General features: G+C 41.2%; 1 protein-coding gene and 1 pseudogene across 2 annotated transcripts in view; both read left to right on the forward strand.

Moving 5' to 3' along the window:
• Positions 1-7,569, forward strand: part of LOC109459291 (speedy protein E4-like) — a 41,679-nt pseudogene extending 34,110 nt beyond the window's left edge. The window contains exons 7-10 of the transcript XR_016021403.1: positions 938-1,276; positions 1,826-2,123; positions 3,642-3,810; positions 3,981-7,569. The product of XR_016021403.1 is annotated as a speedy protein E4-like (transcript). The remainder of the gene's footprint in view (positions 1-937; positions 1,277-1,825; positions 2,124-3,641; positions 3,811-3,980) is intronic.
• Positions 7,221-26,141, forward strand: RBAK (RB associated KRAB zinc finger). The gene is made up of 5 exons (XM_019753669.3): positions 7,221-7,708; positions 9,020-9,078; positions 15,792-15,918; positions 16,191-16,283; positions 20,097-26,141. The coding sequence occupies exons 2-5, from the start codon at positions 9,064-9,066 to the stop codon at positions 22,010-22,012; spliced, it is 2,151 nt and encodes a 716-aa protein (XP_019609228.3). The 5' UTR covers positions 7,221-7,708; positions 9,020-9,063; the 3' UTR covers positions 22,013-26,141.
• The last annotated feature ends 211 nt before the right edge of the window (positions 26,142-26,352 follow it).

Raw genomic sequence — 26,352 nt, forward strand, 5'->3', positions numbered from 1 at the left:
GTCATGCAGGGTGGCATGCGGGGTCTCCTGTCCCGCTCCCCACATAAGAACGCAGGACATGGTGAGGCCAAAAAGGAACACCCACGGAGCCATAGGTAGGGGAGTCATACCACTATATTCTTGCTGGCGGCTGGGTTGGAGACACAGGAAGCAGGAGCCACACTGTTCGCAACCCTCACTGCGCCGCTTGCAGGCTCAGCCACCATCTTCTTGCTAGGCCCCCATTTTCTGCTAGCGTAGCCACGGCAGTTATATTAGTGGCCAATGGCTCACTGGTTACAGCTGACGGCCAACTAGCCACAGCTGATGGCCATCCGATCACAGTTGATGGCCATTTACTACCTGAGCCAGCACATTTCCACGTGAGGCCGAGAGCCTGGAAACTGCACTCCTGGCTCTGTCCCCACAGTGGTGGAATACTACAACTATGTTTTTGGCGAATTGTTTCTTAAAAGGTGTTATAAAATAAAATCTCCTGCGATCCCAGAAAATCATTTCCACAAATGTAGAAATAAATAGTTTTGGTTTTTGAATAACAAACCAGACTGTGTGGTGCCTCACAGGTGAAGCACTGAGGACATTGCCAAGACAGAAACGAACCTCATCTTTTCATATAGCTCAGCAGGTACAATGACCAGGGACATCCTCTCAAAATAAACAGTAACTTATCTCATGTGAAAGGACTTGTCACCTGCATTAGACTGCACTCTGAAATAGGAATGGGAAGGAAGGAGAGTCCAACATATTTTAAGTTTAGAACGGAGAGAACAACTCATCTGCTGGGAAAAGGGTAAAGAGTGATGCTGACACCTTGAGGATAGTTTTGGAGGCTGGTCAAAGGTTGTTGGGTCAGTGGCAGGAGGTACCGTTTACCCCGATCTCCAGGAGAAGTGCACTCATGGCAGTTACATGTGTTTTCCTTCAAACTGGTTGCCAGGTTGGAATGACTGATGACATCAGAAGCTTCCGACCTTCCTGATTGGAGGGACCAAACTCCATGGTGCTTTGCAGCAGAGATGGACAACAGTATCTTCTCAGAGCTTTTCTCCACTCCTAGTTCCTGCTCAGCGTGGAAAAGGGATAACGGGCTTGTGTTCAGCCAGAATCCAGAGGAGTTTGGACAGATCAGAGTCTAGCTTTCATGAAAGGGAAAAGTTTGGGAGAAATCATGGCCAGTTGTCAACCAAGTTTCCAGTTTGAGGACCAGAGCCCCCAGCCTAACTCCTCAGGACACCCCTGGAGGTGATAGTGGATGAAGAAATCCCAGGACCAACAGGTGAGGAAACTAGAGGGAGAAGTGATTGGACAGGGTTAACTAGTGAAGAGGACGGGGTACAGAAGTCAGGAAGGAGTGCATGAGTAGGGTGTGTTTGAAAGAAAGGAGTGATTGAGGAAGCCAGCGTTTGGAGGAGAGTACAGGATCTGGGGACAAAGATATCCCAAAGGAAGGAAACCGGGGAAACAAGGAAAGAGGGTTAAGAGATGAGATTCAAGGATGAGAGAAGCAGGGAAGAGAAGAAGCAGGTTTCTGTCTCCCTCTCCTAATGGGAGAAATCTCTCTATCGAGGAAGAGTTTTGAGGACAGGGAAATGGAACAATGGCAAGATCAGTGGGGGCAAAGATGGATATCACCAAAGGAGAAAGATGGAGAGACAGCTTGGGAGAAGACCAGTAGCCTATGACTGGAGAGAATGGAGGGTTTTGTGGTGTGTGTGTTTTTTGGGGGAGGGGTTAAGTGTGGGTGGAGTGGGGATGGGGTTTGGGTGACCAGTAACAGAATTCCAAAGACAAAAGCTTTATATTGTAGCCTGGATTCTTTATGCAGACGCACGGGTGGATTCCAGTCCCCTGCCTCAGTCCCCTGGCTGGAAGAGGAGGAGGGAGTGGTCAGCAGAGGAGGAGGAGGAGACTGGCCCTGGGGCTGAGGACGTGTGGGCTCAAGATCAAGTGGAAGAGACAGCGGGTGTCCCTTATCCCACTGTTCTTCCCTTCCATGCTGTGACCTCTCTTGTGTGGTGTTTTTCCTCTTTCCATCAGTACCTTCTCTCTATGGTTATAGCTTATTTTAGCCATGCCAGCCTCTTGTCCTGGCAGTACCAGTGAATTCATTTCTTCCCGGCCCTGTGAGTAGTTTGCTTAATCCCATCAGTCAATAGTCATACCCTAGGGGGCGGAAGGAGAAAAGGGGGACTTTGAACTTTTATCTATTTTTTTAACCTAGTTGTACTCTGTGTGTAAAAATAATAGGATTATAGTATAGTGCTTTTTATACTGTTCTTTATAAAAGTCAACAACCTTAATGTCAGCTAAAAGACTGAAGAAAACAAAAAAATCACAAAACCCTCCAAATGAAAGAATTGAAACCCCCTTGCCCCCAAGCAAATAGGCTTTAGACTAAGCGTTTCCAATCTCTCTGTTGCTCCCTTTCTCATGTCAACACCAAGTAGAATTGTCTTCTTGCTCAGTTCGGGGGCCTCATTACATAACACAGATCTATTGTAAAATGCTCCCAGGAAGGTTTCTTACAAGTCTCTCTGAATATCCTTCCAAAACACAGATCTAACCACTTCACTGCCCTGCTCAACGATGTCATAGGCTAATTATGCTCTAAATCAAGGCCAGAGTTCTCAGTTTGGATTCAACCCTCTTTACAATTTCCATCAAACTGCCTACCATCCTGACATTTCTTTCCTTTGTTTCACTGCTCTTCTAGATACACTTCCCTCTGTTTCCATATTATGTTTCCTGCCTAGGTATCTGTTACAAATATGTATCTGAAACAATGACCTATTCTTAAAGTCAGTTCAAACACCAAAATCTTTGTGACCTCCCTAACTTCTGCACTTTAATTAAATTCTATTACAATGTGATCTTTTGGATTATAGTTATTTCTTATCTCCCCGCTTCCCCAATCTCAGCCCCATTAGACTAGACACCTGTCAAAGGCAGGTCTTGTCCACATTTCAACGCGTTCTTAAAACACTCAGTGCAATTCTTTTCATTTTGCAAATGTTTAAGTTATATTGAATTTATGAGGGAATCAGTTTTACATTTGACTACGAGACAAAGCATTCATTCATTCATTCATTCATTCATTCATTCATTCATTCATTCATTCTAGGAAACCTTATAAAGTGCACCTTGTGCTAGGGAATATGAGGTGATGGGAAGAGAGATTCAAGAAGTGCGGTTGAATTAATGCACCGATATGAACCAATATTAGTCATTTGGTAGGAAAGTGATGAATACAGAAATAGATCAGAGTCAGTCCCTGCCACCAGGAACTGTAGAGGTACTTATACTATAGCGAGACAGGTGTGTACACACACACAGGTGGAAGGGAAGGGGGCTGAGGATGGGGACGGGGAAATTGTGATGGAAACTGCATTGCCTGAGGACAGTGGGATAGGCCCTCAGGCTTCCCCGCTGAATTTTGTCTCATCATCAAGACATGTGAGGTGCCCTTCAGGTCCCTGCCCAGCAGTGGCTTCTTGGTGACCAGGTGGCACTCTGTGACACTGGGTAGGGCTCGTGTATGTCCTGTGTGAAGATGATCAACCTGTGTCCTTTCTGGGAAGCTGACCTCAGGTAGGGGTCCTTCCTGTCCTGCTCCCCACCTGCAGTCTGCTGTCTTTCCCCAGCCACCTGGCCAGTGATATGGAAGAGGATAACCAGGCCCCCAAACAGGCCATCTTTTCCTTCCTCTATGGGAAGAATCGCTCCCAGTGTCCTTTGTTCCACAAACTGCGATTCCAATTCATCTGTTTCATGCACTGGAAGACGAGGGTCTTCCAGGAAGAGTGTGAGGAGGTAGGTGGGATATGGGGGTTTGGGGGAGGGGGACCAGACTGGAGAGAGAAGGGGTCGTGGGGGATCAGAGTTGGGACTTGGGGATGAAAGAATTGGGGGCTGGACAAGGGGAAGGAGGAGGGTCTTCTTGGAGAGTCATCATCTTTTCAGGGGGCTGTTTGCCTTTCTAGATCCAGGCTTTTGATCCGGAGCTCTGGGTATGGGGGCGAGATCATGCCCTCATTCCTGAGATGATGGAGGCCTGAGGTCATTGGCCTGAAGGGAGGTAGGTCTGTGTCCTCTCTGGTACAGATGGAATGACTTGTTGTCCATTTAGGAAATCCGAGAAACCCAATTGCTGGACCCACGCTCATAGCCCCCCGCCTCCATCACCTTTTCACCCTGGTGAAGAAGACCCACACAGCCAGGCACTGCCTCAGCTCCCAGCCACAATCACAGCCACACATAGGCACAACCTCAGTGGGGCGTGTGGCTGCCTGACCTCAAGATTTGGCTAAAGTCATTTCACCCAAAGCAATTGGGTCCAAATAATAACTTTGATGAAATGTTGATTTTTGTGAAAAGTGAGTATTTCTATTTTTTCCATATATTGTATTTTGACATTGTCTTGTTACTTCATTTTGGCCTTCTCATCCTTCAGGAATATAAGGATTTCTCTATAGAAAATCTCAACTATAAGGATTTCTTTACAACAAAGTAAATATCTAACAATTGGATGTTAGATGGAAAAGTCTATATATCCAATAATAAAAGCTAAATTATGACTAGCTATATTTTCATCCAAATTTACTTTCAAGCAAATTGCTTATGGCCAGGTCACCAATGTGTTCTTTATGTCCCCAACTTACCACTTCTGGACCAATCTCTCCTCTTATACAATTACACCTTTCCCCTTCAAGTATATGGTCACGGAAGTTTGTCAGGATGAGTGCAGGCTCAGAAATACTGGTTTCAGCGTGGCTTATTATGATCAACACACCAGAGTTACAGATTTGGGCAGAGGATTAAGGAAAGATTTGGTTCAAATCTTGTGAACTAGAATCTTAGTCCATTCGGGCTGCTATAACAAAATTCCACAGGCTGGTGTCTTATAAACAATAGATATTTATTTCTCAAAATTCTGGAGGTTGGAATTCTGAGATCAGGTGCCAGCAGGATTGGGTTCTGGTGAAGATCCTCTTCTGTGTTGCAGATTGCGAACCTCTCCCAATGTCCTCACACAGTGGAAGGGGCGAGGGAGCTCGCTAGGCGTCTTTCCTAAGGGCACTATCTCATTCATAAGGACTCCACCCCATGACCTAATCACCTCCCAAGGCCCTACCTCCTAATACCATCACCTTAGGGGTTAGGGTTTCAACATATAAATTTGGGGGTGCACAAACATTGGACCATAATAGCTGCCAAGTTTAAGACTTGGTTACACATTAGGATCTGGGGTTAGGGTTAGGGATTAGGAATCTGGTCTCATGGTTTGTGATGATGACATAGTAGTGATATTTGGAGTGTGGTTAGAAGTTCCGATTTTAAGCAATACAAAAGGACCAAGGTGTGAGTAAGCCTAAAGCAATACTGTCTCTATGTGCTCTACTTCCTGAGCAGAATCACCTTTCATTGGCTTATTTTGAAATTGTTGCACATAGGATTATTCTATTTATTTGTATATTTATATATTTATTTTAAGTAGTTTTGAAATAGTCATAGTTTTGAAAACATCATAGTTTTGAAAACATGCTGTTCTTACAAAGTTTTCTGATGAGTATTATAACTATTACATATATGTAAATATAATTTTGTTTACATTTTCAAGACAGGTTTTTGTGTTTTTATCTATTATATTTCTATAATATCTATATATATAGCTATTTGGGTGGTTACCCAAATTCTTGTTAAATATAAATTTTTATGTTTTGGTCTTGCCGGGATGACATGTTTGTATGTTATTTTAGATTATTAAAGAGGACAGTGCAATGTATATCTCTTGGGGAAATATAATACAGATGAAAGTCTTCTCACCTTCACAATGTGTGTGGTCGTGCCAGTCTGGCTTGCCTGTTCACTGTCAAATGATAATGTTGCTTATGGGGTTGGGATTATGCAACCAAATTTATTTTCTCTGAATTGTTTTGTGTGTATAAAAATCAAGCAAAGTTGAGGCAGCTCCTGAGCTAGAGTCTGAAAGCAGGAAACAAGAAGATATTGAGGGAGAAAAATGGGAAGCGTAGAAAGAAGGAAGAAAACATCGTGGATACCTAGGCAATAATTTGAAATGCAAAATAAAGGAAAGGTGACTCAACAAGACATGCATTCTTGGAAATGGGCTGTGACAAGTGGACCCACTGGTGCAAGAGCACACACAGAGTGCTCACTATTTTAATCCTAATGGGAGTTCTTTTCACAACCTCCATTTCCAGTTTTATGTGGTAGAAAGAAAATCTAGAAAGTTTGGTGAAATAAAATAATGGGAAAGAAATGAGGGTATAGAAGAAATTTCGGGGGGGGGGGGGAGAGAAGATAGGAAGTGCTAAAACTGTTAAATAAGACAGGCACGGAGAAGAAGGAGCTACTAACACGAACTCTAAATCATTAGAGGAAGGCGTCTGTCGCACACAGATGTGTTTCACCGATCAGGGAAGCTCACCTGAGCTTTTACGGACTCAGGTTTTCACCGGGGTTTCGTTATGTAGGCACGACTTTTTCAATCACTGGCCGTGCAATTGAACTCAATCTCCAGCCGCCTTCCCACCCCAGACCTGGCTGATATCACGTGGCTCAAAACCCCGACCGTAGTTGGTCTTTCTCTTCAGGGAGTGAAGTAATGGGTAATGTCCTTGTCTCAATGTTGTGCTTTATGGTTTTTCTACAGTTCTCACGAATTAGAAGTGGTTTGGAAAAGCTAGGTTTCTTTTTTCCCAACGAGGGGGGAGAGGAAGGTATGCCAGGCTGATACCCTATTATGTTATCGCAGAACTCGATTTACTAAGGTTTACTTAAATGTCTCACTTATCGTAAACGAACATGATACACCCCTATCCCTTATTTATCAGAGTCGTCTGTGGTCACTGATTCTAAGTCTTAAACTCTCAAGGTAAGTAAAGGACTAGGGCGCCGGGGCACAATGAGGAAAGACACCTCGTGCAGCGGCGACAGCTCCTTTAAATGAAGGGGAAATTTGAGTCCTGGCTCCGGGTGGCGAGTCCTCTCAATGCAGCGCTTCTTAACCGCTGGAAGAGGTACAGACTATTCAGACCATCCCTAACTTGACGGCGTGTAGACTTATGGGAAATAGAGTTCTGGCCTTTGTCACGCTACCCTGTGTGGGCCCTGCCAGGCCGACTTCCGGCGTCCTCCTGCGCATGTGCACCTCGCCCTGTGTGCGTGTTCGCGCACGCGCACTGCCGCCGCGCTGCTGTCGCTTCCTGTCCGTGCCCAGGTCACCGCTGGTCCCGGTTCCCAGGCTTTGGCCTCCAGCGGGCGAGGATCCCGGGGTTTGCGGGACCGGCGCTGTCCGGCCAGGCCGGCACCCAGCAGGCGTGAGGCTGTGCGGGCAGTGTTCGCTCAGGCGGGCGAAGGCTCGATCGGGGACCCCCGAGCGCCACCCCGCAGCTCGCGGGCCAGGTCCGAGCGGCCGAGCGGCGGCGGCGCGGGGGCGGCAGGCTCCGGACCCGGCCCGTCTGCATCGCGGCGGCGTGGCAGAGGCGCACGGAACAGTGAGGCCCCCACCCCCAGCCCCGGGAGGAACGTTCTCCTGGGTGAGTTTGTCCTCTAGGCCCAGAGCCGGCTCCTCGGAACGGCGGCCTTGGAGGCGGAGAGGCGGGGACCCAGGGAGAGAAGCGCCGGAGGAGCAGCCCGCGTCCTGCAGCGTCGGGAGCCTTGGGGCAGATCAGCGAGTCCGGACGGGGTAGGTCGTGCGTTTGCGGGCCTCGGGGCAGCTCTGGCTCTTCCCACCCGCGGTGAGCAGGGTTGGGGGTAACGCCCCGGGCGGAGGACACGAGAGGGTGCGACAGGGAGGGTGTGACCGCTTCCCAGAGATCCGAGTGCCTGGGCGGGAGGGCAGGGGCAGGCTGCTCCGGAATGGGCGCTCCCCTGAGATTTGAGAGTTCTAGGGTCCCCGGGGGGGTAGGGGGTCCCAGCCTCCGCCGTGGACGCGTGGTGTCCCCCCCCCCCCACGCCCCAACGCCCCTTCCTCTGCCTCTGGTCGTCCCCAGACTCCAAACGTGACTGTAAAGGTCCATGAGGACCTTTGTCCTCTGGTGTAAGTGTGTGCAGATGCCTCTTGGTTCTGCCCTGTGGAGTCACACAGCAGTGCAGGATAGGTCTGCAAGGGTTGTGTCCTGCAGCGTGGGTTGACAGAGGATGAGACTGGGCCGGAGAAGGGAGGTGACTTGTCCAAGGTTCCCAGGTGTGCAGGTGGGATGGCTAAGAGGACTCAGACTCCCAGGCCAAGTGTTGTGTCCACTGTATTACCGTTTTCTTAATAAGAGGTTTTTAGTAGGTGCAGCGGTAACCAAGTTTAGTCAGATAAAAAAACAAAACCATGCCTTGAATGCACATTTATTCCGTTTTTGAGAGCTCATATTTTGCTTTCTGTGGATTCTTTTAAGCAATGTAAATGGATAATAAGAAAATATGCAAGCAATATAATGAGAAGTTTTTTTTTCACCTTTTATTTATTGGTGGCAAACGACTTGAAAAAGGTGTCAATGTTTATATTCACCAGTGATAGTAATTGTCTCTGATCATGTTCTACCGTGTTTGCCCGAAAATAAGACCTAGCCAGACAATCAGCTGTAATGCGTCTTTTGGAACAAAAATTTTAATATGAGACCTGATCTTATTAGCCGGACAGTCAGCTCTAATGCATCTTTTGGAGCAAAAATTAATATAAGACCTGGTATTATATTATATCTGGTATTGTATTATATTATATTATACTCGGTCTTATAGTAAAATAAGACAGGGTCTTATATTAATTTTTGCTCCAGAAGACGCATTAGAGCTGATTGTCTGGCTAGGTCTTATTTTCGGGGAAACACGGTGGTTACAATGAATGGTTCTGGTGTATGTTTCTCCTGTTATCACCCTCTTAACACCTTCTGAATGTTCACTGGGTGTCATTTTATTGAGCTGTCTTTGGTGGTTCTTATGCAGGAGGTCCTGCCTAGGCAGGCAGATTACTCGTGACTTCAACTACTTGCTTCTTCTCCTCTAGGTCCACTGTTAACAATCTGTACCCTGTTCCAAGAGCAGCAGAAAATGCATGAATCCCAGGTGAGTTTTCCTGTCTGTGCATATGTTTTCCCACTTTGCTTTGTAATGCATTTTAGGAGGTTTATAAGGATCCATACTTTAAAATGGAAACATAGAAATAGATAACAGACATTATGTAAAATGTAGTTATTACAGTGTCAGATCTGCATGAAGAATCTCACATTTGTGTGAACAGGAAGTATGATACTTTAGGCCATTGAAGGTGAGCTGGAAATATGATTGATGATCTTGACAATCATAGAAAAAGGAAAATACCATCCAAGACAGGATTTGTATTGACTTTAAGAAGAAACTGTTTTTGTTACTTGTGGGTTGTAAAGATTCCTTCGGACTTGGAAAATGTCTTTAATAAAGTTTATATAACATGATGGCTTTCCTAGTAACAACCAGTGAATCATTTCAACATATGGCTCTTACTGGCTGTTGTAAGTAGAGGACCTGCTGCCCAGGGAGAAATCGTGCGTGGGGTATTTCCAAATAGACACATTTACATTTTTATTGTTTAATCCAGGGATAAAAGCTAAGTCCTGGGGCAATGGCCTTCTCATCCTTCAGATATTTCTGTTAGTCTGTTTATTTGGTTGCCCAGCAAACAACACAAAAAGGTATTCTCTAGTAAAGATGTCGCTTCCCACTCCCATTTCAGTTCTCTGTGTCTGGTTTTGTCCTTACCACCTTCCTGCATCTGTTGGTAAAGATTAGCAGTGACCTAATTATAGTCAAATCCAGAGGACATTTTCCAGTCCCTACCTCAAGTGACCATTCATCTGTCTTTGACATCTGTTACTTCCAAACTGATACTTTTTTCATGGAGTCTCCCTTTTCTTGACTTTTTAAAAAAAATTTACTTGTAAGTATTTCTGTACGTATCTTTAAACGATAAGGAGTCTTTTAAAAAGTGGATGGGGATAACCCACAATAGCATTCTTTCTTGTAGGATATCCAGTGTTCAAAGTTTCACAATTTTTTTATTTTTATTTTTTTTTTTAAGATTTTATTAGGGCAGGGGAACAGGACTTTATTGGGGAACAGTGTGCACTTCCAGGACTTTTCTCCAAGTCAAGTTGTTGTCCTTTCAATCTTAGTTGTGGAGGGTTCTGTTCAGCTTCAAGTTGTTGTCCTTTCAGTCTTAGTTGTGGAGGGTGCAGCTCAGCTCCAGGTCCAGTTGCCGTTTTCTAGTTGCAGGGGGCGCAGCCCACCATCCCTTGCAGGAGTCGAACCGGCAACCTTGTGGTTGAGAGGACACGCTCCAACCAACTGAGCCATCCGGGAGCTCAGCGGCAGCTCAGCTCAAGGTGTCACGTTCAATTTTTTAGTTGCAGGGGGCGCTGCCCACCATCCCTTGCGGGAGTCGAGGAATTGAACTGGCAACCTTGTGGTTGAGAGCCCGTGCTCCAACCAACAGCTGAGCTATCCAGGAGGCAGCTCAGCTCAAGGTGCCATGTTCAATCTTAGTTGCAGGGGGCAGAGCCCACCATCCCTTGTGGGACTCGAGGAATTGAACTGGCAACCTTGTGGTTGAGAGCCCACTGGCCCATGTGGGAATCGAACCGGCAGCCTTCGGAGTTAGGAGCATGGAGCTCCAACCGCCTGAGCCACCGGCCCGGCCCCCAAAGTTTCACAATTTTCTAATTGTTTTTTGGGTTGTTCTTTTCAATCAGAATACAAATAGAGTCCATAAAGGGTGGTTGTTTGATAGGTCTTTTAGATCGTTTAATAGAAACTCTCCCTTTATGTCTCTTGTGATATTTCTTTGCAATTTGTTTTTTGAAGAAATGGGTTTATCCTCAGTTTCTCACAGTCTGGATTGTGTTGATTGCATTGCCTTCTTTTTACTTTACTTTTTTTCCCATGTATGTCTTGTAAAATTGGTAGTGAGAACTGGAAGTTGCTCCGATTTAGTTTAGGTTTAGTTCTTTTTGGCAAGACTGTGTGGTCCAGGCCACTGTGGCTTCTTTCTCCTGGAGCCCGTATTACCCTCCTGTCTTTGTTTTGTGATGTTGGCATCTGCTGATTGCTGTTGGTCACCGTGATCCAGTAATTCATTCAGAGAGGCAAAATGGTGATTGCTGCCTGACCATTTCCTCTTTATTTATTAGCCAGAATGCTTTTTGAAAGAAAAACATGTCCTCTGATTCTATGGCTCGCACAGGAAAGACAATGTTCAAAATACTGAATAGGATTATGTGTTTCGTTTTGTTGTGATGAGCTCATGGGTTTAAATGAATTTTAAGTATTTCCTTATATTGAAGTTGTTAACTCTCTTTGATGTTTAAGTGGGTCCCTGTTTGACCAGGGGAATCCCTTCAAGTTAGTTTCTGAGTCCTTTTGAAACATTCCATATAAATCTGACAGCATTCTTTTTGATGAAACATTTTATTTTGAAAAAACTTCAAATTTACAAAACAGTTACAAGGATTGTACAAAGAACTCCCATGCTCCTTTTGCCCAGATACTCTCGTTTTTGACATTTTTCTGTATTTGCTTTGTTAGTATCTCTGTGCACATACATATATTTTTCTGAGTCATTTGAGAGTGAGTGTCATGTCATGCCCCTTTATCCTGTAATATTTCAGATTTACCCTCCTAAGATCAAGCATATTCTCTTACATATCCATGGCACAGTTATTGAATTCAGGAAATTTAAAGTTGATATAATACTTTTATCTAAACTACAATTTGTCCTCCAATTTTGCCAGTTTCCCCAGTAATTTCCTTTATAGCAATTTTTTAATTTCTGGTAAAGGATCAAGTGCAGGATTATGACTTGCTTGTAGCTTTCATGCTTTTTAAGTGTGTTTAATATGGAATCGTTTCTCAATGCTATTACAATATTTAAATAATACAGGCCAATCATTTTATAGAATTCTTTGTATTTAAGAGTCACTGATATTTCTTCATGATGAGATTTAGACTGCATTTTTGGCAGGAATACCACATGCATAATAACTCCTTTTAAATTTGTGGTCCAGGATAGAGTGTGTCTTGGAAACATTCCACGTGCACTTGAGATGATTGCATATTCTGCTCCTGGCAGGTGTAATGATCTGTAAATATCGATCAGATCAAGTTGGTAGTGTTGTGCAGGTGTACTGTATTCTTGCTGATTTTCTGCCTACTTGTCCTATCAATCATGAGAGAAGGAAATTACAATCTCCTGCAATTGTGCTTTGTCTATTTCTCCTTGCACTTCTACCAGTTTTTGTTTCATGCATTTTACTAGGTACGTAAAACATCTAAGTCCTCTTGATTAACGAACCACTTTGTCATTGTGAAAATGTCCTTCTTTATCCCTGGTAATACTCTGTGCTGTGAAATAGATATTCCAGCTTTCTTTTGAGTAGTGTTGGCACGCTGTATCTTATTCTATACGTTTACTTTTAACCTATTTGAGTCTGTATATTTAAAGGACATTTTTTGTAGACAGCATATAGTTGGGTTTTGCTTCTTTATCCAATGTGACAATTTCTGCCTATTAATTGGGGTTCTTAGACCTTTACATGTAATGTGATTAGCGATATAACCAGTTATAGTCTGTTGTCTTTCTTTTCTGTTTGTCATATCTTTTTTGTTTCCTTTTACTTCTTTGTCTTCCTTCCTTTCAAATAGTTGAGTAATTTTTATGATTCCATTTTATATCCTTTGTTGGGTTGTTAACTATAACATTGACTTTAATTATAACATTAACTATAACTATAACATTGTACTTTCAGTGAGTGTTTTAGGGTTTATAATATGCAACTTTAATTTATCATAGTTTATCATCAAATAATACACCATTTTACTTGGATTCTAAGAAGTTTACAATTACCTTCCATTATTCCCCTCTTGGCCTTTACCCCCTTGTTGTATTTTTCTTTTACAGGTATAGCAATCCCTTGATACATTGTTATTTTTAATTAAACAATTACTTTTTCAAGAGATTTAAGTAATAATAGAAAATACCTACTTACCATTTCAGGTACTTTTGCTGCTTTAAACTTTTCTCTTTATCACTGGTGTTGAGCAATTTGATTGTGGTATAGCTTGGTATCATTTTCTTCACGTTTCTGTGCTTAAGTATCATGAACTTCTTGGATCTGTGCATTTGTGGTTTTCATTAACTTTGGGGAAAATCTGACCATTGTTTCTTCAAATATTCCCTCTGAATCCCACTCCCCTTCCTTCAGTGATTCCTGTGTCCTGTATATTACACTGTCTGAACTTGCCCCACAGCTCAGGGATGCTCTTCATTGTTTTTTATTGTGGTAAAATACACATAATACAAAATTTCCTGTCTTAACCATATTTTAGTGCACAGCTCAGTGGCATTAAGTACATTCATATTGTTGTGCAGCCATTATCACCATCCGTCTCCAGAAAGTTTCTCAACTTGCAAAACTGAAACTCTATACTCATTAAACAATAATTCCCCGTTTCTCCCCCACAACTGCCCTTCTACTTTCTGTCTCTATGATTTTAACTACTCTAAGTACCTCACTTAAGTGGAGTCATACAGTATTTGTCTTTCAGTGACTGGCTTATTTCACTTAGCATAACATCCTTAAAGCGCATCCATGTTGTAACGTGTGTCAGAATTTCCTTCTTTTGTAAGGCTGAATAATAATCCAATGTATGTATATACCACTCATTCATTAGTAGACAGTTGGGTTGCTTTCCACATTTTAGCTATTGGAATAATTCTGCTATGAACAAAGGTATACAAATATTTCTTCAAGTCCTCGCCTTCTGTTTTTTTTTTGTTATAGACCCAGAAGTGGAATTGCTGGATCATATACTAATTCTATTTTTGATTTTTTGAGGAACCATTATACTATTTCCACAGGAGCTGCACCATTTTACATTCCCACCAATAGTATACAAGGGTTCCAATATCTCTGTCACCTGTTCTTTTCTTTTTTTTTCATCGTCGCCATCATAATGGGTGTGAAGTGGTATTTCATTGTGGTTTTGATTTGCATTTCCCTAGTCATTAATGCTGCTCAGCATCTTTTCATGTGCTTGTTGGCCATTCATGTGTCTTTAGAGAGATGTCTTTTCAGGTCCTTCGCCCATTTTTGAATGGTGTTGTATTTTTGTTGTGTTTTAGGCATTCTCTCTATATTCTACATATTAATTCCTTATCAGATGTGATTTGCAAATATTTCTCTCCCTTTCTGTGGGCTGCCTTTTTTCTCTGTTGACAGTGTCTCCTGCTGCACAGAATGTGTACGCACCACTCCGTTTGAACCAGTGGTGAGTTGGCCGCTACAGTGAAGTTGCTTGTGTGGCTTTATGTTGAGAGCAGTTTTCTGAGAGTTGCCTTTAGGACAAACATCCACATCCAACGTGGATAGAGTTGACTCTGCTGATTACACCCACATTCCTAATATCGCAGATGGAAGGTTTCTGTTTGGACAGTGACCGTATGCTGGTCTGGGGTGTCTTGTGCTCTGCTGTGTCTTGGCCACAGGGCCCGGAGCCAGAGGGTTCTTATCAGACTCAGCACGCACCTGGCTGTGCTGTGTGCTGAGAACAGGGGGCCACTCAAGCTTCTCAGGCAGTCCTGTGGTTGGTTTCTCTGACCACACTACTGCTTCGGGACCCTCTGGATGGGCCTGGAGATTTTCAAGGGCTCTGCTGGAGAGTCTGCCGTTCACTTCACTTCTCTGCAGCCCAGCAGCCGTCCTGGATAAAGTATGTTCCGTGGCTGATTTCTCATCCACGCTTCTCTATATCTGAGGAATTTCTTCAAAGAATTCCCTGCTGTTGGTAACTTCTGTGTTCCAGTGCTTCCATGAGAATGTACCCTGTTGTTATATTTTTTTGAATTGGACTTGATGGGTTTTTGTCTTTTTTTGAGGCAGGAAAGTAATTGTGTATATTCAGTTTACTCTGGAGAGTTAGAGTCAGCTCTTACTCACTGAAAAAGCTGTCTTTAAGGAAGTGTTTTCTTGGTCTCTCTGCCCTATGCCAACATCCTAATATTGATGCTGCTTCAGCTTTTGCCGTTGGTGTTTTAGACACTTTTTCTCCTCTCCCTTCCCCTTAATCCTGTAGAATACCCAGCAGAACCTGTGAAGCCCAATCTGCAAACATAAAATTAAACAGAATTTCCTTCTCTGTTAATCCCCCCTCCATCTTGTATACATCACTCCAGTAACCCCACTGCGAGAATGAGGTGTTTAAGGTAAAACTTGAAGGAAGTAGAAAACCTAGTCACACACTGGCTTGGGAATAAGAGTTAGAGGCTCAAAATGCTGACAGTGAGGAGATCACCAGAGGAGTGAGTGTGGGAAGAAAGGGACAGTCCTGGGGCACCAACCTGAAGAGGCAGGCAGGAGAGGACCAACCAGCAAAGGCAACTGAAGAAAATGACAAGGAATAAAATGCTTATGTTTTATTTACATGGCATCTCCTTAGTGGGACATACATCTATGCTTTTGGAGAGCAAAAATGATGTTTTACTCATTTTCTGGCCCCCCAAACTGAGATACTTCAGTTGTAAAATCAGAACTCAGCTTTTTTTTTTGGTTTGAGGACTTTTTTTTTTTGACCCAGTAAGGAACCCAAAGGCCATGTGTTTCTGATACGGTTTGGTTTTCTTCTGCAATCTGTAATATAAAAGAAAAGGTATACAATGTTCATAGTTGATTTTACCAGTGAGCTCGGTAAACTCTTATCCCTGTACATCTTCTCCGTGTCACCCAATTCCGATCACGGTGTCATTACAGGGGCCAGTGTCATTCCAGGACGTGGCCGTGGACTTCACCCAGGAGGAGTGGCAGCAGCTGGACCCTGAGCAGAAAGTAACCTACAGGGATGTGATGCTGGAGAACTACAGCCATCTGGTCTCCGTGGGTGAGGGGAGCTTGCTTACTGAGTTGCTGCTATGTGGGGGCTTCTAATTGAATGATTTTATCCTCGAGTTTAAAAAAATAAGTGATAAGACTTTTAATTCCTTTTAGGCACCAGGTAGAGCATTTGTATCTCTGCTTCTCCACAAAAGGTTTTCATTTTGATAAGGTGCAAAATGGGGCACCGTGTTATGTGGCCCCTGAGGCAGCACCTTCTACTCAGAGCTCTGAATGCCAAGCAGCTGGTCCAAGTCCATGTCCATTTCCCACTCACAGGGTATGATAGCACCAAACCAAATGTGATCGTCAAGTTGGAGCAGGGAGAAGAGCCGTGGATAGCAGAAGGTGACCTCCCGTGTCAGAGTCCAGGTGAGTTATTAGAATGTTACAGTTTTAGAAATGGTCACCCAGACTTGGGGGAGTGACCTATGGTCTCTCTGTGCCTCAGATGCCCTAAATCGCACCTCCAGGACCCAAATAGCACTCTCCCTCCAGCACATACATGCCAGCTCCTTGTTGGGTTTTACATTTGATTTACATGTGTAGTGATTTACCTTCCGTGCTTCCCAGGACTGAGGGCCTATTCCGTGCCCCTCTTGCTCTTGCATTCTCAGTAGCGTACCTACTCCCCATTGTCATAGAATTCCTTTGTTTTCAGACATTCAGAAGTCTGATAGAAAAACTTACTCAAGACTTTCATGTTCATTCTTTTTATCTTCTGTTTTCTTTGCTGTGAAATGCCTCTGGCTTGTTTTCCTGGTTTAACTCCCTGCCCTCAGATACCAGTGTGTCGTCCTCTCCTGAAGGAGGTGAGGCCAGTCACCGCCTGGCCAAGGTGTGCACTTGCACTTGTTTGGAGGTGCTGCTCCCTATTTGTGAGGTGCATCCTCGGTTGGTTTGGTGCTGCACCACTAGCTGGGCCTTCCTTTTTCCCCCAAGTGCTCCTCCATGTCTGTGTGTCTGTCATTCCCGTGTCCATACTAAACATTCAGGTAGTATTTCTCTCGTCAGTGAATTTTGGTTCATTCTCTTGCCTTCCTCAGGACTGCTCCCTGCGACTTGTTTTCCACTTTCTTAGTTTTCTTCACATCCATTCAAAGGGTTCATCTCTTCTCGTCTTTTAGGACTTTCTAATTTTTATTTATGCTGCTCATTAACGCCTTTATCCTGTAGCCTCGTTCACGATTTTACCTGACAGATGACAGTGCCAGTGAGATAGTCCCCTTTCTCCCTCCCTCTCTCCTTTCTCCCCCCAACTTTCTTCTCAGAATGAACTTGCCCGAATCACAAGTTCTGTGCATCTTCCCCACCTCCCTTTATTGATTACATGTACTAATCTTTCTTTTTTGTCATTTGTGAAATGCCTTAAAATTTGCGTATTCTTAGTGTCTTCGGACATCAGTATAAACGATATTTTCTAACACCTGGATTACCATGAATTCTGTTTGGAAATTGAAAAATCTGTGTCTCTGAAATATCCAGTTGATCTAACCACCAGGCTGACAAGATGAGCCTATAGCTGTTCTGTTCTTAAATGGAATTGCAATTCTCCTGTCCTCTGGTCCCACACAGTATGCTGTAATGCTGCTTATCAAAATTAGTGTTTTGTTTCCCCAAACTCTTGTTACATTCCATTTGGTCTAGATTCTAAGTGTCTTCTGGTCAGATTATCATTGTCCTTTTCTTTTGTGTGCACTTTTCTTGTCCAGATCATACATTTTCCTTCCCCTTCCCTCATTTATAATAATAAAAAACATACCTGAAATTTACCATTTGGACCATTTTTAAGTATACAGTTCAGTCGTGTTAACTATATTTACATTGTTGTGCAACAGAACCTCTAGAACTTCATTCTTTAAATTGGAGCTTGAAAGTTCATCTCCTACCTGAGGTTTCCTTTATTACTCATTTATCACGCCAGTATCTCTTAATATCTCTTAATACCCATTCCACTTGGTAATTGTTAACACAAAAGTTAGATGTATATTTTGTGTACTCTGCTATGTAGTGGCATATGTTTGTTTCTTGAGCTTTTTCTCTACCTGAATTACAGTCCTCCAGAGGAAGGATTTTTGACTCTGCTTTGACATGTAACTTATAGAAGACATTCAGTAGATTTTTCATTGACTAACTGAGGCGCTAGTTAATGCAAGACCTTTATCGTTCATCATTGAGAGAGAGTTTATTTCTAACTATGGATTCTGATAAAACAGGTAGGGGTTAGGATGGAATGTGAAAGCACCCCATTTGAGCAGTTTAGGAACTAGCATTTCTAATCACAGAGATTCAAAGAAGATAGGAAACGTAGTCATACTTGCCACAGGCATAGGTTTTAGTTAGGAAAGAAGAACATAGCTGCGGGAGCTAATTCACAATTCAGCTTTCACATGGGATGTTTATATTCCAATACGTACTATACAACTTTGTGTTAAAGCTGTTTTAAAACTGAAGGGAAGGAGAACTTCAAAAAGCTGGGAAGAGACTTGATAAATATTTTAAAGCTTCTCCTGAAATACAGACAGGGTCTGAGTAAAACCAACACTAGATGTCAAATTGCACGAACGAGAATGCTAGCACAGACTCATGGTGGAGAAAGAGCCCAGGCTTCCTGGAGCAGAGGTGTTTGTGGATGATCCATGCTGTGCTAGTTTGGATATATATTACATATCTAAGTAACACAAAATCTTACCAGTGAATGACAGCTTTCTCTTTCTTTTTTTCTGTTGGTATATGGGGCTTTTGGACTCAGGATTTTGTGGATTTCTCAGCACAGAACTGTCAGTATTGCATTGAATGTGGATGAGAACACCTAAAAATAGTTTAGAGGATCAAAAATTTTAAAAAATACATAGATAAAGTTAATGTTGTAGGGGCAGCTTTCGGAATCTGATATTTAAGGTTTCACACCAAATGAAACCCAGGAATATGGGAACTCTTGTTCATATTCAGAATTAATTACAGTGTTGTTTCAGGGTCATGGCTAGTTTTAGGAAATTTAAGTCAGAAAATTAATGATGAAATGTAATGAGCATTTGTTTTGTGTTACAAACTGTTCTGAGCAGATTATATGTGATAACATGAGCACAGACTCATTGTTAGGAATGAATAAATTAGTCCTTTCCCAGCCCTGTGATTGAGGCCCATCATCCACATTTCAGGTGAGTGAGACTACATCACAGTTACATAACTTGCCTAAGGTCCCCCAGCCTATACTGTGTTTGAGTTGGGGTTCCAGTGCTCTTAACCAACTATGTCCTGTTGTGCAAACAGTTCAGCTACTGGTAAATCAGACTATTCACGTAATAGTCTCATAATAAGAACACTTCAGAGAGCTGATCTTATTGGAAAGCTCTCTTGCTGTCTGGTCTGTCTGACATCTTTCAGGCAGTTATGTACCTGGAACTCTCCTTCCAGGTGACTCTGAATCAGGGCTAGGGAGTTGGAACCCTGGTTGTGGTGCTATCTAAACGAGGAATTCGGAGCTTTTAGAACTATCTAAACATGAGGAATTCAGAGAATGTTTTAGAATGTTTATTTGGATTTGTGTGTAGAACAAAAAGGTAAATATTTTGGAAGGGTCTATGCTAGTGAAGATGTTGCTACGGTAATCTTGTTATGAAAGGCTATCTTACAGTTTAATATAAATTGTAATCTATTTCTCCCAAATGTAATCCATACTTGAATATTTCCTTTGAATATACGTACAGTAATTGCCCTAGTTCTCCCACTGACCCTATTTGCTCTTGAATCTTCCAATTTCTGCCTGGATCTAGCACTTTTTTCAATGACTTTTCCTCTACTGATCATTTCTTATATTTATTTCACCTTTTCTACAAACATATTTGTAAATAACAAATGTACTTGTGTTCAACATCAATTTATTCTCCCTTTTTCCAATTGTGCTGAGTTTTATCCCACTCTCATCCCTTTACCATGCTTCCCTCAGGCACACTTCTGTGTGTGTGTGTGTGTGTGTGTGTGTGTGTGTGTGTGTGTGTGTTTGTGTTTGTCTTGTATGACAAATCAAGGGGGAAAGAGGACTAGGTACTTGTAATTATTTTTATTTGTGGACATTGGTCCAGAAGCCAGCATCAACCCCACAATAGGGCATTTGAGTACCACTTCCATTCTATAGCTGGTGTGTTTGGATTCACAGGTTTGTTTAATTTTATTCCTTTTTAGAAGAAGTCTGGAAAGTTGATGACATGACAAACAGAACGCAAGAAAATGAAGATGAACGTTCCAGGCAAGCTGTTTATATCAACAGCAAAACCCTGATTGAAGAAAGAGAGAATGCATTTGATAAAACTTGTAATACAGAAACAAGCCTTGTTCCTTCAAGCATGTCTCATAATTGTGTCTCGTGTGGAAAGAATTTAGACTCTACTTCGGAATTAATTATTAGTGATGGAAGCTATGCAAGAAAGAAACCTGATGAGTGTACTGAATGTGGGAAAACATATCATGGGGAGAAACCCTATGAATTTGATCAAAATGGGGAAGGCTATTCTCAAAATGAAGAAAGTATTCTTCAGAAAATTAATATTTTGGAGAAACCATTTGAATATAATGAGTGCATGGAAGCCTTAGACAATGAAGCCGTTTTCATTACTCATAAGAGAGCTTATATGGGGGAGAAGCCCTATGAGTGGAATGATGCTGGGTCAGAGTTCCTCCAGATGTCAAATTTTAATGTGTACCAGAGATCACAAATGGAGTTGAAGCCCTTTGAATGCAGAGAATGTGGAAAATCCTTCTGTAAAAAGTCAAAATTCATTATACATCAGAGGGCTCACACCGGAGAGAAACCTTATGAATGTAATGTCTGTGGGAAATCCTTTAGCCAAAAGGGAACCCTCACTGTACATCGGAGATCACACTTAGAGGAGAAGCCCTATAAGTGTAACGAATGTGGAAAAACTTTCTGTCAGAAGTTACATCTCACTCAACATCTGAGAACTCATTCAGGAGAAAAACCCTATGAATGTAATGAATGTGGGAAAACCTTCTGCCAGAAGACACATCTCACTCTACACCAGAGAAATCATTCAGGAGAGAGACCGTATCCATGTAATGAATGTGGAAAATCCTTCTCCCGCAAGTCAGCCCTCAGTGACCATCAGAGAACACATACAGGAGAGAAACTTTATAAATGTAATGAATGTGGGAAATCCTACTACCGAAAATCTACCCTTATTACACATCAAAGAACCCACACAGGAGAGAAACCCTATCAATGTAGTGAGTGTGGAAAATTTTTTTCTCGGGTATCGTACCTCACTATACATTATAGAAGTCATTTAGAAGAGAAACCCTATGAATGTAATGAATGTGGCAAAACCTTCAATTTAAATTCAGCTTTCATTAGACATCGAAAAGTACACACAGATGAGAAATCCCATGAATGTAGTGAGTGCGGAAAGTTCTCCCAGTTCTCCTATCTCACTGACCATCATACTACTCCTTTAGGAGAGAAACCCTATGAATGTACTGAATGTGGGAAAACCTTCCTGGAAAATTCAGCCTTCGATGGGCACCAGTCACTTCCAAAAGGGGAGAAATCCTATGAATGTAATATATGTGGAAAGTTGTTCTCTGAGTTGTCATATTACACTATACATTATAGAAGTCATTCAGAAGAGAAGCCCTATGGATGTAACGAATGTGGGAAAACCTTCTCCCATAATTCATCCCTCTTTAGACATCAGAGAGTACACACAGGAGAGAAACCCTATGAGTGTTATGAATGTGGAAAGTTCTTTTCTCAGAAGTCATATCTCACTATACATCATAGAATTCATTCAGGAGAGAAGCCCTATGAATGTAGTAAATGTGGAAAAGTCTTCTCTCGGATGTCAAACCTCACTGTACACTACAGAAGCCATTCAGGAGAGAAACCCTATGAATGTAACGAATGTGGGAAAGTCTTTTCTCAGAAGTCATACCTCACTGTACATTACAGAACTCATTCTGGTGAGAAGCCCTATGAATGTAATGAATGTGGGAAAAAATTCCACCACAGATCAGCCTTCAATAGCCATCAGAGAATCCATAGGAGAGGAAATATAAATGTACTTGATGTGGAAAATCTCCTGTGAAGTCGAATCTCATTTTAGAAAACCCTCTGAACGTAGTTATTTGGTGTCAGATATCATGGTCTGAGTTCCTGTTTCTGAATGGGGAAAAGCACTTAGGCATTAGATTCATTTTAATCTGAATTTTCACACAGAGGAATCCCTCAGAATGCAACAAGAAGCAAAGCCTTCAGCCCCACCCTACAACTCATTGGATACTAGATTACACAGGAGTGAAACTTTATGAATATTTAATATTTATTTTGGATTCAAGTTGTATTTACATATCAGGGAATCGTACCATGGCTAAATCTGTTACAATAATAAATGTAGAAAAATATATTACCTTGGAAATGTTATACTAAAAGCCATATTTCTTATGTAAAATCATGTGTTTATAAGAATGATATCAGAAGCTATCAGCTCTGAATAAACCTTCATTGTATAAAGTGAAGTTTTCAAATTATCAGGATTTGATGAGGTCAGTAGCATTAAATACCCATATGGAATTTTCCTCATGTTTTAAAAATGCAACCTAACAATAATTCTATGCAGTTCTATGTAAATTGGGATTTGAATAATTTGTGAAAAGGCAGTATTTTTATTTGAGTATTAAGATGGCAAAAAGTACTAACCCAGGTTATAGCGTTGGTGAAATATTTGACAAGTACAAAGTGAAATACTTAATTTTCTATTCTTTAGAGGCATTTACAAGTGTTCTAGTAAATGCCTTATCAATAGAAAAACCAATGATTTTTGTATTTTCCAACTACATTTGAGCAAAACAGATTTTGAAATATGCTATTTTCATAAGCTATGCATAATTTGGAGTTGTTCGTTTCAATGAAAAAAAACAACTGTACTTTTAATACTCTATAAAATATGCCCAGCTCTCATACCTCTTTTGTTTTTAACCCATAAGTTTGAATGTGCAGTGTGCTAATATTATTTAATTCAGAAGTTTTATCTGTACTTTTATTTGATATTAGTACAGTGTTATTATTTTGTGCACTGCCCCTTATTCCCAATATTTTGGAACATATTAATACATATTTCTAGCAGACATTTTTGGTTAACTCAATGTCCTTTCTTCCCTCTTTCCTTGATGAAAGAGTATGGATGTTTGTCATTTCTTCACACGACTCAGAGGGTAAATCCTGACTAGTCTAAACCAGGGGTGTTCAAACTTTTTTCCACATTTTTCACCAAGGGCCATATGCGGTAAAATACACAAACAACCAGGCCACTCACTCGAGGTGCAGTAAGTATTGTCTCACCTGGTTTATTTAAGTAAACTAAATATATTTTTGGAATTTGCTGGGGCCAATAAAAAATGGATTGCGGGCTGCAGTTGGCCCGCGGGCCGCAGTTTGGACACCCCGGTCTAAACCAATCATGATAATTCCATTCTGATTACCAGTAACTGTCTTCTAGTGATCACATTACCTAATTCTGGGCAAACAAAAATGATGAACTGTGTCTTACTCCAGGAATGTGAGGATGTTTTAATAATAAATCACTAACACATCACATGAAGCAAAGTAGCCTGGTAGGCAGGCAATTAATATGGTAAAATCACCATCCAGTTATGTTCTTAGCAAACTGGATAGAAAGGAACTTCTTTAATTGGGTAAAGAGTATCTTAAACTACAATCAACAGCATACCTAATGATGAAATATTGAAAGTTTTCTCCCAGGATCAAGAAAATAGACCAGGATATTTATTATCACTAATCAGTGTCATGCAGGCGGACCTAGCCAGAAAAGTAAGGGGAAAAAATAATCAAAAGGCATAAGGAACAGAAAGAAGTAAAACTTTTATTTGCAGATGATGTGATTTTGTACATAGAAAATTCTGAGGAAGATACAGATAATTCGCATTATTAGAATTAATGAGTAAATTTGCAAGGTCCCTGCAAACGTTCATTGTGAATAATTTTTTTAAATATACCATCAATAATCATAGAAAATGAAAGTTTTAAAAGCAATACCACTTACAGTAGCATAAAAAATCCTCAAGTGCCTAGGGGAAAAATTATCTAACCATATTTTCAAGAACTGTGTCCAGAAAAAAACAATTACCAAACTGGGAGGGATATATCTAATTCATGGATTCCAGGACAATCTTAAAAAGATGTCAGTTTTTCCCAAATTAATTCATATATTCAATGCAATATTAAAGTCCTGGAAGTTCTTTAAAATTTAGCTAATTCTGAAATTTATGTGAAAATTCAAAAGACTGATAATAGTCAAGGCTATCTTCTAGAATAGATAGCAAGATGACTTAATATTGGCAGATATCAAGACCTGTTATAAAGCCATAGAGGTTATGATGGTGTAGTATTGACACAGACAAATTGACCAGTAGAACAGAATATAGATTCCAGAAACACCCATACAGAATACCATCAGTTGATTTTTTTGTGAAGATGACAGTGCAGTGTGATGGGGGAAACGATGTTCTTTCCAATAAATACTGTCAATTTTAGTTCATAATTTAGTAGAACATTGGAAAAGCAACTGAGATGAATTGCAGATCTAAATATGAAACGTAAAGTAATAAAACTATAAGAAGGAAACTTAGGAGGCTGTAACCTTATACTAAACAATTTTAAGATTCAAAAAGCCTTAAACCATAAAATAAAACATGTTAATTTGGATATATTAGGTTTTAAAACTTCTTTTTATCAAAAAGACCCATTAAGAAATCAAATAGGCAAACCACAGAGGGGGAGGAGGTATTTCATATGTGACTGCACACTTGAGTTTAGAGTGGCTGATAAGTGTTTCTGGTAAGGGGGCCAGGTAGTATTTTGGGCTTTGCAGGCTAGAGAGTCTCTGTCACAGCTCCTCACCTTTGCTAGTGTATATGGTGAAAACCATATACAAAATAGATGCATGTGGCTGTCCCAATAACACTATTCACAAGCCCAGGTGGCAGTCTGGATTCGACCTACAGGCCTTAGTTGGTGACCCCTGATGTAAAATATAAAAGAACACCTACAAATCAAAATCACAGAAAATTGGCAAAAGACTTGGACATCTACTTCACAAAAGAGGGTATGCAGATGACCAGCAAACATGAAAGGTATGTTAATTTTATTAGTAATCAGGAAAATGCAAATATTTAAAATACCATGTGGTACTTCTACCGGTCCACTGAAATGGTTAGAATTATTTTTGAAAAACATGAAAAAGCACCCAGTTTTGGCAAGTTTAAACAACAGGAAGTCTACACTGCTGCTGATGGTGCCAATTGATATAACCATTTTGGAAAGCTAGTATTTCCAGTTGAACATGTGGATACCCTTTTAACCCAAACCTAGCAGAAATGCTCATGTCTACCATGCTTATTTACGATCACCAAAGGACATGCATTAGAATATTCATGGTGTAAAACTGCAGAAACCATATGCAGTAGAGTGAATGAACTTAAGGTGTATGTTTCCACTATAGAATGCTGTAAAGCAAAGAGAATGAACGAATAACAACTCAGTTTCACAATGCCGAATGAAGGAGTCCAGACACAAAAACATCTTGCATGATTCCATCCATACACTGTAAGAACAGGCAAAATAGCTACAAATCAAAAACAGAAAATGGGCAAAAGACTTGGACACCTACTTCACAAAAGAGCGTATTCAGATGGGCAGCAAACATGAAAAGGCATGTTAATTTTATTAGAAGTCAGGATAGCAGTTAGCTTGGCAAAGACTGAAAAGGGTGTTTAACTGGTGCTGATAATATTTCTAAACCTGGGTGCTGAATATCTTGAGTGTTCTGTGCACTTAAGATGTGTTAGTTTTCTGCATGTATATTATACTTGCATAAAAAGTTTTAAAATTACGTGTCTACCATTTCTGTTGCTCAGCACTCTTTTGCCATATTTTTCTAGATGTGTATAAATATGCTGTGTAACAGGAATTAAATGGTAGATTTTGCATAATTCTGTGCAGGAAATACTCTATAGTAGCTTTAATGGCAACTACTAAGATTTCCTACACTGACCTTAAAACTTAATATAATGTATATTTTAAGTAAAATGTTTGAAAGGTGGTGGGGCCATTACATATTTTGTCATCCTACCCTTTTCCATATATAAATGGGTCTGAACTGCCTCTTCAATAAAGAACTAATGTGTGTAAACATTTCATATTTTCTCAAATTGTTTTTCACATTTCTGAATTCAGGTTTCATCTTAACCATTACCCTATCACAGAGGTAACCCTTCTTGGAGGTAAGTAAATATAATGGTGAGTTTGATTGGAGGAAAAATTATATTTAAAAGTTTTCTGCAAATGTAAGGTACACAGTTAACAGCACAAATGTGAGTGAGTGAAAGAAATGGTTAAGACTGCACCATA

This window comes from Rhinolophus sinicus, chromosome 5 (assembly GCF_057876585.1).
Source record: "Rhinolophus sinicus isolate RSI-liver-muscle chromosome 5, RSI-T2T, whole genome shotgun sequence".
In the NCBI taxonomy this organism is placed as follows: domain Eukaryota; kingdom Metazoa; phylum Chordata; class Mammalia; order Chiroptera; family Rhinolophidae; genus Rhinolophus; species Rhinolophus sinicus.